This window comes from Nansenia antarctica, assembly GCF_963989245.1.
Source record: "Nansenia antarctica genome assembly, chromosome: 3".
Taxonomy (NCBI): Eukaryota; Metazoa; Chordata; class Actinopteri; order Argentiniformes; family Microstomatidae; genus Nansenia; species Nansenia antarctica.
The window spans coordinates 79,289,351-79,305,779 of NC_137688.1; the positions used below are offsets into that span (position 1 = coordinate 79,289,351).

The window sequence follows — 16,429 nt, forward strand, 5'->3', positions numbered from 1 at the left end:
TTGTGAGAAGGACAGTTGTGAGAAGGACAGTTGTGAGAAGGACAGTTGTGAGAAGGACAGTTGTGAGAAGGACAGTTGTGACAAAGACAGTTGTGAGAAGGACAGTTGTGAGAAGGACAGTTGTGAGAAGGACAGTTGTGAGAAGGACAGTTGTGAGAAGGACAGTTGTGAGAAGGACAGTTGTGAGAAGGACAGTTGTGAGAAGGACAGTTGTGAGAAGGACAGTTGTGAGAAGGACAGTTGTGATAAGGACAGTTGTGAGAAGGACAGTTGTGATAAAGACAGTTGTGAGAAGGCCAGTTGTGAGAAGGACAGTTGTGAGAAGGACAGTTGTGACAAAGACAGTTGTGAGAAGGACAGTTGTGAGAAGGACAGTTGTGATAAAGACAGTTGTGAGAAGGACAGTTGTGAGAAGGACAGTTGTGAGAAGGACAGTTGTGAGAAGGACAGTTGTGAGAAGGACAGTTGTGATAAAGACAGTTGTGAGAAGGCCAGTTGTGAGAAGGACAGTTGTGAGAAGGACAGTTGTGACAAAGACAGTTGTGAGAAGGACAGTTGTGAGAAGGACAGTTGTGAGAAGGACAGTTGTGAGAAGGACAGTTGTGAGAAGGACAGTTGTGAGAAGGACAGTTGTGAGAAGGCCAGTTGTGATAAAGACAGTTGTGATAAAGACAGTTGTGATAAAGACAGTTGTGAGAAGGACAGTTGTGAGAAGGACAGTTGTGTGAAGGACAGTTGTGAGAAGGACAGTTGTGAGAAGGACAGTTGTGAGAAGGACAGTTGTGATAAAGACAGTTGTGAGAAGGACAGTTGTGAGAAGGACAGTTGTGAGAAGGACAGTTGTGAGAAGGACAGTTGTGAGAAGGACAGTTGTGAGAAGGCCAGTTGTGAGAAGGACAGTTGTGAGAAGGACAGTTGTGAGAAGGACAGTTGTGAGAAGGACAGTTGTGAGAAGGACAGTTGTGAGAAGGACAGTTGTGAGAAGGACAGTTGTGATAAAGACAGTTGTAAGAAGGACAGTTGTGAGAAGGGCAGTTGTGAGAAGGACAGTTGTGAGAAGGACAGTTGTGATAAAGACAGTTGTGAGAAGGACAGTTGTGAGAAGGACAGTTGTGAGAAGGACAGTTGTGATAAAGACAGTTGTAAGAAGGACAGTTGTGAGAAGGGCAGTTGTGAGAAGGACAGTTGTGAGAAGGACAGTTGTGATAAAGACAGTTGTGAGAAGGACAGTTGTGAGAAGGACAGTTGTGATAAAGACAGTTGTGATAAAGACAGTTGTGAGAAGGACAGTTGTGATAAAGACAGTTGTGAGAAGGACAGTTGTGAGAAGGACAGTTGTGAGAAGGACAGTTGTGAGAAGGACAGTTGTGACAAAGACAGTTGTGAGAAGGACAGTTGTGAGAAGGACAGTTGTGAGAAGGCCAGTTGTGAGAAGGACAGTTGAGAGAAGGACAGTTGTGAGAAGGACAGTTGTGAGAAGGACAGTTGTGAGAAGGACAGTTGTGAGAAGGACAGTTGTGAGAAGGACAGTTGTGAGAAGGACAGTTGTGAGAAGGACAGTTGTGAGAAGGACAGTTGTGATAAAGACAGTTGTAAGAAGGACAGTTGTGAGAAGGGCAGTTGTGAGAAGGACAGTTGTGAGAAGGACAGTTGTGATAAAGACAGTTGTGAGAAGGACAGTTGTGAGAAGGACAGTTGTGAGAAGGACAGTTGTGAGAAGGACAGTTGTGATAAAGACAGTTGTGAGAAGGACAGTTGTGAGAAGGACAGTTGTGAGAAGGACAGTTGTGATAAAGACAGTTGTGATAAAGACAGTTGTGAGAAGGACAGTTGTGAGAAGGACAGTTGTGTGAAGGACAGTTGTGAGAAGGACAGTTGTGAGAAGGACAGTTGTGAGAAGGACAGTTGTGATAAAGACAGTTGTGAGAAGGACAGTTGTGAGAAGGACAGTTGTGAGAAGGACAGTTGTGAGAAGGACAGTTGTGAGAAGGACAGTTGTGAGAAGGCCAGTTGTGAGAAGGACAGTTGTGAGAAGGACAGTTGTGAGAAGGACAGTTGTGAGAAGGACAGTTGTGAGAAGGACAGTTGTGAGAAGGACAGTTGTGAGAAGGACAGTTGTGATAAAGACAGTTGTAAGAAGGACAGTTGTGAGAAGGGCAGTTGTGAGAAGGACAGTTGTGAGAAGGACAGTTGTGATAAAGACAGTTGTGAGAAGGACAGTTGTGAGAAGGACAGTTGTGAGAAGGACAGTTGTGAGAAGGACAGTTGTGATAAAGACAGTTGTAAGAAGGACAGTTGTGAGAAGGGCAGTTGTGAGAAGGACAGTTGTGAGAAGGACAGTTGTGATAAAGACAGTTGTGAGAAGGACAGTTGTGAGAAGGACAGTTGTGATAAAGACAGTTGTGATAAAGACAGTTGTGAGAAGGACAGTTGTGATAAAGACAGTTGTGAGAAGGACAGTTGTGAGAAGGACAGTTGTGAGAAGGACAGTTGTGAGAAGGACAGTTGTGACAAAGACAGTTGTGAGAAGGACAGTTGTGAGAAGGACAGTTGTGAGAAGGCCAGTTGTGAGAAGGACAGTTGAGAGAAGGACAGTTGTGAGAAGGACAGTTGTGAGAAGGACAGTTGTGATAAAGACAGTTGTGAGAAGGACAGTTGTGAGAAGGCCAGTTGTGTGAAGGACAGTTGTGAGAAGGACAGTTGTGAGAAGGACAGTTGTGAGAAGGACAGTTGTGATAAAGACAGTTGTGAGAAGGACAGTTGTGAGAAGGACAGTTGTGAGAAGGACAGTTGTGAGAAGGACAGTTGTGAGAAGGACAGTTGTGAGAAGGCCAGTTGTGAGAAGGACAGTTGTGAGAAGGACAGTTGTGAGAAGGACAGTTGTGAGAAGGACAGTTGTGAGAAGGACAGTTGTGAGAAGGACAGTTGTGAGAAGGACAGTTGTGATAAAGACAGTTGTAAGAAGGACAGTTGTGAGAAGGGCAGTTGTGAGAAGGACAGTTGTGAGAAGGACAGTTGTGATAAAGACAGTTGTGAGAAGGACAGTTGTGAGAAGGACAGTTGTGAGAAGGACAGTTGTGAGAAGGACAGTTGTGATAAAGACAGTTGTAAGAAGGACAGTTGTGAGAAGGGCAGTTGTGAGAAGGACAGTTGTGAGAAGGACAGTTGTGATAAAGACAGTTGTGAGAAGGACAGTTGTGAGAAGGACAGTTGTGATAAAGACAGTTGTGATAAAGACAGTTGTGAGAAGGACAGTTGTGATAAAGACAGTTGTGAGAAGGACAGTTGTGAGAAGGACAGTTGTGAGAAGGACAGTTGTGAGAAGGACAGTTGTGACAAAGACAGTTGTGAGAAGGACAGTTGTGAGAAGGACAGTTGTGAGAAGGCCAGTTGTGAGAAGGACAGTTGAGAGAAGGACAGTTGTGAGAAGGACAGTTGTGAGAAGGACAGTTGTGATAAAGACAGTTGTGAGAAGGACAGTTGTGAGAAGGCCAGTTGTGAGAAGGACAGTTGTGAGAAGGACAGTTGTGAGAAGGACAGTTGTGAGAAGGACAGTTGTGAGAAGGACAGTTGTGACAAAGACAGTTGTGAGAAGGCCAGTTGTGAGAAGGACAGTTGTGAGAAGGACAGTTGTGAGAAGGACAGTTGTGAGAAGGCCAGTTGTGAGAAGGACAGTTGTGAGAAGGACAGTTGTGAGAAGGACAGTTGTGAGAAGGCCAGTTGTGAGAAGGACAGTTGTGAGAAGGACAGTTGTGAGAAGGACAGTTGTGAGAAGGACAGTTGTGAGAAGGACAGTTGTGATAAAGACAGTTGTGAGAAGGACAGTTGTGAGAAGGACAGTTGTGAGAAGGACAGTTGTGATAAAGACAGTTGTGAGAAGGACAGTTGTGAGAAGGACAGTTGTGAGAAGGACAGTTGTGAGAAGGACAGTTGTGAGAAGGTCAGTTGTGAGAAGGACAGTTGTGAGAAGGACAGTTGTGAGAAGGACAGTTGTGAGTAAGACAGTTGTGAGAAGGACAGTTGTGAGAAGGACAGTTGTGACAAAGACAGTTGTGAGAAGGACAGTTGTGAGAAGGACAGTTGTGAGAAGGACAGTTGTGAGAAGGACAGTTGTGACAAAGACAGTTGTTAGAAGGACAGTTGTGAGAAGGACAGTTGTGACAAGGACAGTTGTGAGAAGGACAGTTGTGAGAAGGACAGTTGTGAGAAGGACATTTGTGAGAAGGACAGTTGTGAGAAGAACAGTTGTGAGAAGGACAGTTGTGAGAAGAACAGTTGTGACAAAGACAGTTGTGAGAAGGACAGTTGTGAGAAGGACAGTTGTGAGAAGGCCAGTTGTGAGAAGGACAGTTGTGAGAAGGACAGTTGTGAGAAGGACAGTTGTGAGAAGGACAGTTGTGAGAAGGACAGTTGTGAGAAGGACAGTTGTGTGAAGGACAGTTGTGAGAAGGACAGTTGTGAGAAGGACAGTTGTGAGAAGGACAGTTGTGAGAAGGACAGTTGTGAGAAGGACAGTTGTGACAAAGACAGTTGTGAGAAGGACAGTTGTGAGAAGGACAGTTGTGAGAAGGACAGTTGTGATAAAGACAGTTGTGAGAAGGCCAGTTGTGAGAAGGACAGTTGTGAGAAGGACAGTTGTGAGAAGGACAGTTGTGAGAAGGACAGTTGTGACAAAGACAGTTGTGACAAAGACAGTTGTGATAAAGACAGTTGTGAGAAGGACAGTTGTGAGAAGGACAGTTGTGAGAAGGACAGTTGTGAGAAGGACAGTTGTGAGAAGGACAGTTGTGAGAAGGACAGTTGTGAGAAGGACAGTTGTGAGAAGGACAGTTGTGAGAAGGACAGTTGTGAGAAGGACAGTTGTGAGAAGGACAGTTGTGAGAAGGACAGTTGTGAGAAGGACAGTTGTGAGAAGGACAGTTGTGAGAAGGACAGTTGTGAGAAGGACAGTTGTGAGAAGGACAGTTGTGAGAAGGACAGTTGTGTGAAGGACAGTTGTGAGAAGGACAGTTGTGAGAAGGACAGTTGTGAGAAGGACAGTTGTGAGAAGGACAGTTGTGAGAAGGACAGTTGTGACAAAGACAGTTGTGAGAAGGACAGTTGTGAGAAGGACAGTTGTGAGAAGGACAGTTGTGAGAAGGACAGTTGTGAGAAGGACAGTTGTGAGAAGGACAGTTGTGACAAAGACAGTTGTGACAAAGACAGTTGTGATAAAGACAGTTGTGAGAAGGACAGTTGTGAGAAGGACAGTTGTGAGAAGGACAGTTGTGAGAAGGACAGTTGTGAGAAGGACAGTTGTGAGAAGGACAGTTGTGAGAAGGACAGTTGTGAGAAGGACAGTTGTGATAAAGACAGTTGTGAGAAGGACAGTTGTGATAAAGACAGTTGTGACAAAGACAGTTGTGAGAAGGACAGTTGTGAGAAGGACAGTTGTGAGAAGGACAGTTGTGAGAAGGACAGTTGTGAGAAGGACAGTTGTGAGAAGGACAGTTGTGAGAAGGACAGTTGTGAGAAGGACAGTTGTGAGAAGGACAGTTGTGAGAAGGACAGTTGTGAGAAGGACAGTTGTGAGAAGGACAGTTGTGAGAAGGACAGTTGTGAGAAGGACAGTTGTGAGAAGGACAGTTGTGAGAAGGACAGTTGTGAGAAGGACAGTTGTGAGAAGGACAGTTGTGAGAAGGACAGTTGTGAGAAGGACAGTTGTGATAAAGACAGTTGTGAGAAGGACAGTTGTGAGAAGGACAGTTGTGAGAAGGACAGATGTGAGAAGGACAGTTGTGAGAAGGACAGTTGTGAGAAGGACAGTTGTGAGAAGGACAGTTGTGAGAAGGACAGTTGTGAGAAGGACAGTTGTGAGAAGGACAGTTGTGAGAAGGACAGTTGTGATAAAGACAGTTGTGAGAAGGACAGTTGTGAGAAGGCCAGTTGTGAGAAGGACAGTTGTGAGAAGGACAGTTGTGAGAAGGACAGTTGTGAGAAGGACAGTTGTGATAAAGACAGTTGTGATAAAGACAGTTGTGAGAAGGACAGTTGTGAGAAGGACAGTTGTGAGAAGGACAGTTGTGAGAAGGACAGTTGTGAGAAGGCCAGTTGTGAGAAGGACAGTTGTGAGAAGGACAGTTGTGAGAAGGACAGTTGTGAGAAGGACAGTTGTGAGAAGGACAGTTGTGAGAAGGACAGTTGTGAGAAGGACAGTTGTGAGAAGGACAGTTGTGAGGAGGACAGTTGTGAGAAGGACAGTTGTGAGAAGGACAGTTGTGAGAAGGACAGTTGTGAGAAGGACAGTTGTGAGGAGGACAGTTGTGAGAAGGACAGTTGTGAGAAGGACAGTTGTGATAAAGACAGTTGTGAGAAGGCCAGTTGTGAGAAGGACAGTTGTGAGAAGGACAGTTGTGAGAAGGACAGTTGTGAGAAGGACAGTTGTTAGAAGGACAGTTGTTAGAAGGACAGTTGTGAGAAGGACAGTTGTGAGAAGGACAGTTGTGAGAAGGACAGTTGTGAGAAGGACAGTTGTGAGAAGGACAGTTGTGAGAAGGACAGTTGTGAGAAGGACAGTTGTGAGAAGGACAGTTGTGAGAAGGACAGTTGTGACAAAGACAGTTGTGAGAAGGACAGTTGTGAGAAGGACAGTTGTGAGAAGGCCAGTTGTGAGAAGGACAGTTGTGAGAAGGCCAGTTGTGAGAAGGCCAGTTGTGAGCAGGCCAGTTGTGAGAAGGCCAGTTGTGAGAACAGATGCAGGCCAGATGACAGAGATAGCTGTTACAGTCGATGAGCTGATGATCGCAACAGACGGTCAGACGAGGCCTCGTTCCACTCCGGTCTCCTGTTGGTAGCAGAGTCCATCAACTGTGTTGGTGTTGTACACGAGTTGGACAAGGGCTGTCAGTTAATGCTGCTGCATTCCTGTTAGGGAGGCCTAGTCGAGGCAGTAGCCCTCACTACTGCCTGGGTAGGACATGATCTGTTTTACGGTTCTACAAGCACGCCTCAGCGAGCAGGAGGAAGTCAGACTCAGAGGTATAGTCTTTACATTAATATCTGAGTCAAGGTTTAACTGATAGTCTTTGATAGCCAAATACCAGAGGGGGAAAAAAAAAACTCTGCTGCTAACTAGGCCTTGTGGGAGATGTCTGCTGTGCTTGGAACATACTTTTCAAGTCGTCCTTGTTGAGTCACGACAGTCTTTGCGTTGGTATAAATAGAATGTGTTAAAAAATATATATATACAAGCAGTGTTGCTAGTGTGTTATGGCCTATTTGCAGAGTGGCAGATCATGAAGCTGTGCTTGAAAAATTCAGGATGAAGAAATGGCCCAAGGCCTGAATGCAAAATAAACAAATGTAGTGCCCGTATTCTGAATCATCATTTTTGCTGCATGTCTTGTAAGAATGAGAAGAATGTAAATAGAGTAGTATATTTGATGTTTATTCTTTTTTCTTTTTTTTTTACTTTTCATTGTAGACTGACTTATGGTGCTCAACCATAATTACTTTGGAATAGATACCAATTAGATAGATATTATTAAAAAGTTATTGCCATGTCTTTTTTTACTATGAAATAAAGTGTTATAAGACTGTATCTTATATTACTATTGATTGCATTTTTGTAGCCTCCCTACTCCTATGTCCAGTTAAATTCCACATCTATTATAGTGAAGAGTGGCCTAGTAATATCTGTAGTCATGGAAAAACCTGCAATTTGTTTATGCCAGGATTCCTGTTTCTAATATCAGTTTCCCCCTCTCAGATCTCTTCCAGAAAGCCATCATCCAGAGTGGCACAGCTCTGTCTAGCTGGGCCGTCAACTACCAGCCTGCCAAGTACACGCGCATGCTGGCCGAGAAGGTGGGCTGCAACATGCTGGACACCATTGACCTGGTGGAGTGCCTGCAGAACAAGAACTACAAGGAGCTCATCGAGCAGTACATCACCCCCGCCAAATACCACATCGCCTTCGGGCCCGTCATCGACGGCGACGTCATCCCGGACGACCCGCAGATCCTGATGGAGCAGGGCGAGTTCCTCAACTACGACATCATGCTGGGCGTCAACCAGGGCGAGGGCTTCAAGTTTGTGGACGGCATCGTGGACAGCGAGGACGGCGTGTCGGCCAACGACTTTGACTTCGCCGTGTCCGACTTCGTGGACCACCTGTACGGCTACCCTGAGGGGAAGGACACTCTCCGCGAAACCATCAAGTTCATGTACACGGACTGGGCCGACAAGGAGAACCCGGAGACGCGGAGGAAGACCCTGGTGGCGCTGTTCACGGATCACCAGTGGGTGGCGCCGGCCGTGGCCACGGCGGACCTGCACGCCCAGTACGGCTCGCCGACCTACTTCTACGCCTTCTACCACCACTGCCAGAGCGACATGAAGCCGAGCTGGGCGGACTCGGCGCACGGAGACGAGGTGCCCTACGTGTTCGGTATCCCCATGATCGGCCCCACGGACCTCTTCAACTGCAACTTCTCCAAGAACGATGTCATGCTGAGCGCTGTGGTCATGACCTACTGGACTAACTTTGCCAAGACAGGGTAGGTTACCTGTTCTATTTATTTTTTTCAATTTGAGTTTTTTTGTTGTTTTTTTTCTCCTTCTAACGACAATTATCTTTAAAACTATGCAGTTGTCAAAAACACATCAAACATGGATCAGGAATTGTCTATGGTGGCAGGGGTCATGTAGGCTAATCAAGCATTAACTAGCCAAAACCAACAAAGTGTTTGTCAGCCCTGTACAGGCTATGGTTTTGATGAAGGGTTTACCCCGCATTGACATTTGGATCACGTCCTTGTGTCCCGTGCCTTGAGATTATAGAGCAGGGTGTTTGCGACCCAGTCACACTGAACATTCATTTGAAGGTGAATAAATAAACTCTTGATCAGCTTCATAGGCTGTAGCGTTCTCTCTCCGGTTGGCATGTATACAATTGATGCCAGTTCAGCAGGGGATACATTTGCTTATCGATGTGTTGTAAGTGCTTTTCCTGTAAGTGCTTCAAACAAAGCAGCAGCCAAAGGCAAATCTATCACTTTCAGAGAGTCCATTTTTTAGAAGAGTCACTCCCACTCCAGAAAACAATACCAAATCTCACCAAATTGAGGCTTCTCCCAACTACCGAAAAGGCCCTCTTTCCAGTGCTGTGGCTGGGCTGCTGTATGTGTGTGTGTGTGTGTGTATCTCTGTGTGTGTCAGAGCAGATGTTTTCAACAGTCATCTGCAAAGCAGTTGTGTGTCAGGCTCTCTGTGCGCATTGAATACATTTGTAAGCAACTGAATACGTGCTAGCATGTGTGCCACCCGCTTCTGGCAAAAACGCAGTTGGCTAGACTTGAGATTATTTATAGTCTACCTATTTTCCTGCTAGGCTTTAAGAGGTATAGACTACTACATACTCATCCATCTGGATTTACCTCTGGTATGAACAGATTGAGAGCCAGTGGGAACATATGTTTTATGGACTACAGTATTAGCCTACTCTCATATCCTGTATGTGAAGAGCTATCTACAGTACAGTATGTACTTGATTTCAATGAGAATGGAAGCATCGAGCACTGTCACAGGTTGTTATAGTGTTACAGCAGACTTCCATATGTCTTTATCAGGACAACAAGCCTTAGGTGATACTACGGGTAATGTCCCACATGTTATGAATGTAAAATACTGTACGTATTCACTGTAACACAGGGGTAAGGGCAGGACTCACCATAACAAGGGCTGACATGTTTGACAGTGGAAAACTGTGGCAAAACACATTTCATGCTTCTCACTCATTTTTCAGCTCTAAACCACACTGTTTTGCAAAACACTAGGCTACACACAATTCTCTAAATTTGGAACAATCTTCAGTGGTTACATCTCTTGGGTTCACATGGAAAACACTGCCATTCAGAATGCTAAACTCAAACCACCAACCACACCAGACTCCTCATGGGCAAACACTTAGTGCTTTTCAGTTAGCAATAAACAGGCCAAAGGTGAGCTCTCCTGTTGGAGAACAATGGATGCCAACTTTGCAAAGACAGGTGGAGTGAGTCAGAGGAAGAGGAGGAGCAGGAAGGACGAGGACGAGGACTAGGACGAGCAAGAGGATGACCAAGACTACGACCTAGGAGAGCAATGGACCTATCGCTAAGCCACGCCCCCTTTGAAAACTCAGACAAACAAACAACCCTTCACTGACAGTGACTGACTTCACTGACAGTGACTGACTCACTTGTTGTGATATGATTGGACAATTTCTATTTTGGGGCGTGGCTTAGTGATAGGTCCATTGCCTCTGATGAGATTCGGGCCACTTTGGTTGACCACATTGATGAAGTGGGTTTCAACCTCACAAAAAGGCGACAACGGGGAAGGAACGTCATTGGCCAGCGTGACATTGTTGAGGTTCCTGGCCAGCGAGGGGGGTACATCACCATATGGGCGGCTATAAAATCACTATGGCGTCCTCCATCTCCATTCCACCCTTGGTCCCTACAATAGTGCCCATCTCATCACTTTCCTGGACACACTACACAATATCCTCACCCCAGCCGAGCAGATAGATAGCTCAGAGCAGCCCAGGTAAGTTGTCAACTTAAATGCCGACTCAATGCCGCTGCTGCAACAGACACATTGTGTTAAGTGCTGCCGAAAGCCACCACAAGGTGGCAAGAGCTGTGAAGGATGTTTGAAAAGAGAACGGTTTGCTGTAGCAGCTCATGAATTGCAGAGATGAAGAGTGTGAATGGCTTGGTTATCAGGTTTTTTAATGAGAACCAAGCCATGCGACCAACTCCTATCTACTCTCACACCATCATCATTAGGGAATCGAGAACCTACAATACAATCTAGCAGATGTCGTCAAGGCGCACCTAGATCAGATGGAAGTTTATGCAGTCGATCTGTTGGAAAATTCATATAGGCGTCATGCATTCAACATTTGTTATGATAACAACAAATGATTGTTGAGTGCGGCCGCCGTTCTCTAAAATATGGTATATTAAAAGCTACAGTAAAACCTGTGTTTGCAAGTAAATCCTAATAGAATTAAGAACTTTACTGTTCTCGGGGAGGTGTGGGATTGGATTCTAGGCGAGGAGAGAGATTGTATTGTGCTCGGCATTCAAATGATCTCTCTCTAGTGGCTAGATACATTGTCACACTTTTGTTTGGTAATGGAAAACTATTTGAGTTTGTTGTGAGCGGCGCTCAAGCATGTACACACACAGGAGCTGAATCAAAAGGTGTAGAAAACAGATGATTATATGACAGCTATATGAAAGTACTTAATTTGTAGCCAACTATGATACATGATATGACGGACAGGGGCAAAAAAGACCAATTAAATACAGATTGTAGGCAACTACAGATAACTTGTTGGATACGAGGTGCAGCAGAGATTGGCAATGGCATTATGGCATAATGCCAAATACATGCTAAATTTCGCTCACCTTCCCCCACTACAATGACCTTCTCTGATAATGGTACAGTACATATAAACTACAAATAACTCATTCACAGTTTGTGAATGAATCATTATTTTTGATTCCACACAACATTACCGTTCATTAGCTAGCTAACACTTGTTTGGCTAGCGTAGTAAACACACACACACACACACAATAACTTGTGTACAAATTTGTACACAACAAACAAAACCACACTAACAGAAAACAAACAAACAAGCTACTAACAAAGCTAACACCTGTGTGGCTAGCCTAGTAAACACTGACACATCTTAGCATGTGCATGAAGACATGATTTGTTTATTAAATGTAGGTTTATCCAAGGCCAAGCTATTTGGGCCACAATGTTTCTAAACACACTACTACATTGCGAGCATATCCATTGTGCTCAATGATTCCTCCTGGTGGTTGTTTTGCTGAGGTGAATAATGTCACATTGTTACACCGGTGGCCAACCTACTGTATTGGCAAGACAATATATATTTTTTTGCATCACCTACTGTACTGTCCTGTTAATCTATTGATGTTCAAAAGAAAGTTACTGATAATTTGCAACGCCAATATGTAATATAGTGGGGTAGGCTACCGTAGTACTAGATTTTATGTAGGCTACATTTCAGAATTGTTATATTTGAATAGCCGTTTCTTCAGCTGAGTGGAACTGACATTGTGATATATAGAGTGAGAGGCTGTGGAAAGAGACTATGTTCACATTGAAAAAAACATAAATATTCACTGCCTATTCATGGCCATCACAATAAGATTAGGGCCGGGATTTGATCCTCTCAATCAGTGTTTGAGTGTGCTGGATGACCTCTCAGCCCTGAACGGTTTGCAGGTTTCTAAATCAACTGTCAGCTGCCTCAATCTGGGACATACAGTCCTGCAGAAATGCAGAATTACCTCCTTAGAGGTCAATAAAATCCAATTTAAGGCATTGCAGAAAGCTTATATCTGTAATGGATTGAATGTTGGCCTGGGCTTGAGATGAATTCAAGTACCATGAGTAATGGTCTCTCTGGGTAACATTATGCTCACAATGTTATTGAAAAGCTGAATCTGTTATATCTTAGAGTGTGAAATTAAAGAAAAGTACAGATTCAATTATATATACAAATGGTGCAATTTTACCTTTGTATTGAATTTAAAGTATTAAATAGTATTTAATGGAATCTTACTTTCAAGGGAGGCATATTCTGTTCATGATTTCCTTGTCTCCTTCAATTTACAAATGAAATACATCCTTAGATGTTCTGTATAGTGTAATGAAAATATTAGACAGCAGTCCATCAGCAGGAAACACTGTCATGCAGGATTAACTAAAACATATCGAAAGTAAACTCTCCCCTCAGACAACTGCCACCCCCTCCCCCCACTCCTCCCAATAGACAGAGCTGTGATATCAGCAGGCTCTCGTCCATGTCTCTGTATTGCTATTTGAGTTCCTCTCAATGAGATGCTGGCTCTACTGTGTCCCCTGGTGCCCTGAGTGCAGTGGATGACTCAAAATGAGTCCTTTCTGTTCAGCATGCAGCCGCAGATTCCCCCTCCCCTCACTCCACAGTGTCAGCTCCAAGGTTGTTGTCTGGACTTCACTCGCCTTGCCCCTCGAAAGTTAATGAAATCACAGGCTCAACATCACCAGAGAGTTGCTCGATTCTACAACACAAGACTAGGCGACCACATCTTGAAAACGTCAGGAAAGAATAACATGCAATATTAAAGTAATGTACAGCTTTTTCTGCACTGATGGGACATAGGACATTAAAATAGGAGACGGGAAATGCTTTGATTTAAAGTAGTGTACATGAGTCAATCTGATTGCACCGGGAGTCAGCACTTAAGTGAATTTAATGAGCATTTTTATTGTCCATTTGCGGAGGAAATCTGCTTTTCACCGTAATGAACATTTTCCACAAGAAGGCTTTCTTAGAAGGAGTGTCCATTACAGATACAAATCATTAAGTTGACCCACTTGGGAGGAGTAAACTGTAATATAATATTTGTTTCCAGTCAACTTTGTTGAGACGAGGCTTTTATAGTCCCCAAATCCTGTTGAAATCCTTTGCAGAAGGTAGCTACAAAGAGGTGGTTGTTTATAAGGATATGCAAATGTTTGCCTTTATTAGAAAACATAGCAATGTCATTTCAACTGTAATTGTTTTAATGTTCAGTGTGGACAGTAGGGGCAGCAACACACAAAACCACATGCTGCACCTTTAACTCACCAACTGCCAAAGACACCAACTGCCAAAGAGTTCCGGAACACTCACCACCTAGGGTGTCAGGTCTACCTAGCAACAAGGTTTTGATTGGCTACAAAAACAAAGCATCATAAAATATGCATTTTGGGGTGAATAAACTAACTTTTGGCACCCTAGAATTTTGGGTGACGTTATTCTCGCTTGGCAGTGAATGAGTTAAAGATAGCATCATATAGGCCCAATCCCATATCTTATTTTCACCCCAACCCCCCTTTTTCAAGTGGCTTTCACTTTTCGACTTGTTATACAGAAAATATCTATAATACATTGAAACGACATTAAACTATGATAATACAATGTCTATTATATTTTTAAAATCTATATTAACAAAGAAAATAATTACATGTGTTGGGTTTCTTGTGTTGCTTATCGATGAGTCGTAAGGCATTCTGGGAGATTTCTCATAACACTCAGTTTTGAGTGTGCCTCTGAAAAAACTACATTTTGAGGGCCATGTAGCTCTACCACTTGGCCCTACCCCACTAACCCAACTACTCCTATGTGTAAATGTGCAAAACGGAAAATTGGGCTAAGTGGTAGGGGAAAGGGGTATATTGGGATTGGGCCTTAGAATACCATAATGGAAATGTATAATATAGTTATTTGATCATTTATTACGTTTCTAAACTAAATCTATTTTTTCTTATTCCCTTAATTTTCAGAGATCCCAACCAGCCGGTACCTCAGGATACAAAGTTCATCCACACGAAGCCCAACCGGTTTGAAGAGGTGGCCTGGTCCAAGTACAACCCCAAGGACCAGCTCTACCTCCACATCGGCCTGAAGCCCCGGGTCAGGGACCACTACCGCGCCACCAAGGTCGCCTTCTGGCTGGAGCTGGTGCCCCACCTCCACAACATCAACGAGCTGTTCCAATACGTCTCCACCACCACCAAGATCCCGCCGCAGGACACGACCCCGTTCCCCTACACCAAGCGTTTCCCCGGGAAGACTTGGCCTTCGACCACTCGCCACCCCGGAGTGCCGCCTGCCAACACCAAACAGACGACCGACCAGCGCAAGGGCGGCGGCGATCTCACCGACGAATCGGCTGTCGTCATCGAGACCAAGCGGGACTATTCCACCGAGCTGAGCGTCACCATCGCCGTGGGCGCCTCGCTGCTCTTCCTCAACATCCTGGCCTTCGCCGCCCTCTACTACAAGAAGGACAAGAGGCGGCATGAGTCGAACCGGCGCGGGCAGAGCCCGCAGCGCAACTCCGCCCCCGCCAACGTGGCGGCCAACGCCAACGACATCGGCCACCTGCAGAGCGAGGAGCTGATGTCACTGCAGATGAAGCAGCAGCAGCTGGAGCACGAGCACCACCACGAGTGCGAGTCCCTCCAGACCCACGACACGCTACGCCTCACCTGCCCACCCGACTACACCCTCACCCTGCGCCGGTCGCCAGATGACATCCCCCTCATGACGCCCAGCACCATCACCATGATCCCCAACTCCCTGGCTGGGATGCAGCCTCTGCACAACTTCAACACCTTCGGCGGCAGTCAAAACAGTACCAATCTGCCCCACGGACACTCCACCACCAGGGTATAGCTCTGTCATGAGGAGGACCACACCCCCCGCCGTCTCTGAGGCTCTGTGATCCCCAAGGTATGTCGGACAAAAAACGTGAACATGAGAACACAAGTGTTTAACACAGACTCATCTGTGGACGAGATGCTATTTTGCTACCTTCTTGAAGAGTATATCAAAGTCAAATATGAACTTGTTAAGTGAATGTTACTATAGTAATAATGTATTTGGAGTTAAGCTTTTTGAGAGGATTGGAGAGATTTACCAAAAGAACACCTGGAGACCAGTGAGAACTTGCTTTAGAATAGACATGAAGGGTGAAGGCAGTGATGACATGGATTACTCAAAAAGCTTTTTGTGCCATAAAGTACATCATAGGACATGACAATTTACAATTCACCACTGAAAGACCATTCTGCATTGGTAAAGATGATCCATGTGTTTTACTGACTAAACAAAACTCCCCAGCCTGAAATGTATTTGACACTTTGTAAAAAAAAAAAGAACAAAAAAAAAACAGAACAAAAAAAACAGTATATAGTTGTGAGCTAAAATAAAAATAAATTAAAAGAGCTTCTATTGTTGTTTTGAGTTAAAAATATGGCTTTTTAAAGCTTGTGCTTTCTATTGAGGTGTGTGTATATATATTCAGTATCAGACATGATCCATTTTTCAATTAAAAATCTGTGTTTCATAGTTTTCATGGTAGAAAAAAATCCAAACACTAATATTTTGGGGAGCATACTCGGCATCAAGACAACCCTTTTTATGTAGTGTGTGTTTATTTGTGTCCATTCCTGACACATTGCATGTCTGAATACAGCTTTACAATCGACATTTGCTGACGGTATTCTGTCTAAAAATGTGTTTTGATCCTGTGGGTCCCTTTCCCTCACATGGTTCATCTTGTTCTGCTTTTAATCGTTTTATTTGCAGTCTTTTTATGTCTAGCGATCTCAACACTGCCTGAGCTTCAAATGTGACCAGCAATGTATTATTTAGAAAAAAGGCAGTGGATTTTTGTATCAATATTAGTTGGATATGTTTGTAAAGAAGTATATGTTAGATATTTCAAATTGTCATATGCTAGCAATATGTAAAGTATTGTGCCAGGCTTGTGATATTTTGGGTTTCAACTCAAAGTAAATGAGTGTAAATAATAGTAATGAAATTGAT

The 16,429-nt window shown here is 44.3% G+C and overlaps 1 protein-coding gene across 4 annotated transcripts in view; it reads left to right on the top strand.

Moving 5' to 3' along the window:
• The window catches only part of nlgn4xa (neuroligin 4 X-linked a), a gene marked incomplete at its 3' end in the record, with an annotated part of 82,698 nt that extends 67,424 nt beyond the window's left edge, over positions 1 to 15,274 (top strand). For 3 of the 4 annotated variants that reach the window (XM_080525371.1, XM_080525370.1, XM_080525372.1), the window contains 2 exons: positions 7,748 to 8,537; positions 14,380 to 15,274. In XM_080525371.1, the coding sequence (XP_080381497.1) occupies positions 7,748 to 8,537; positions 14,380 to 15,274 (1,685 nt within the window). Of the gene's footprint in view, positions 1 to 7,733; positions 8,538 to 14,379 lie in introns of all 4 variants that reach the window. The other variant, XM_080525373.1, reaches the window with a different exon arrangement.
• Positions 15,275 to 16,429: the final 1,155 nt, after the last annotated feature.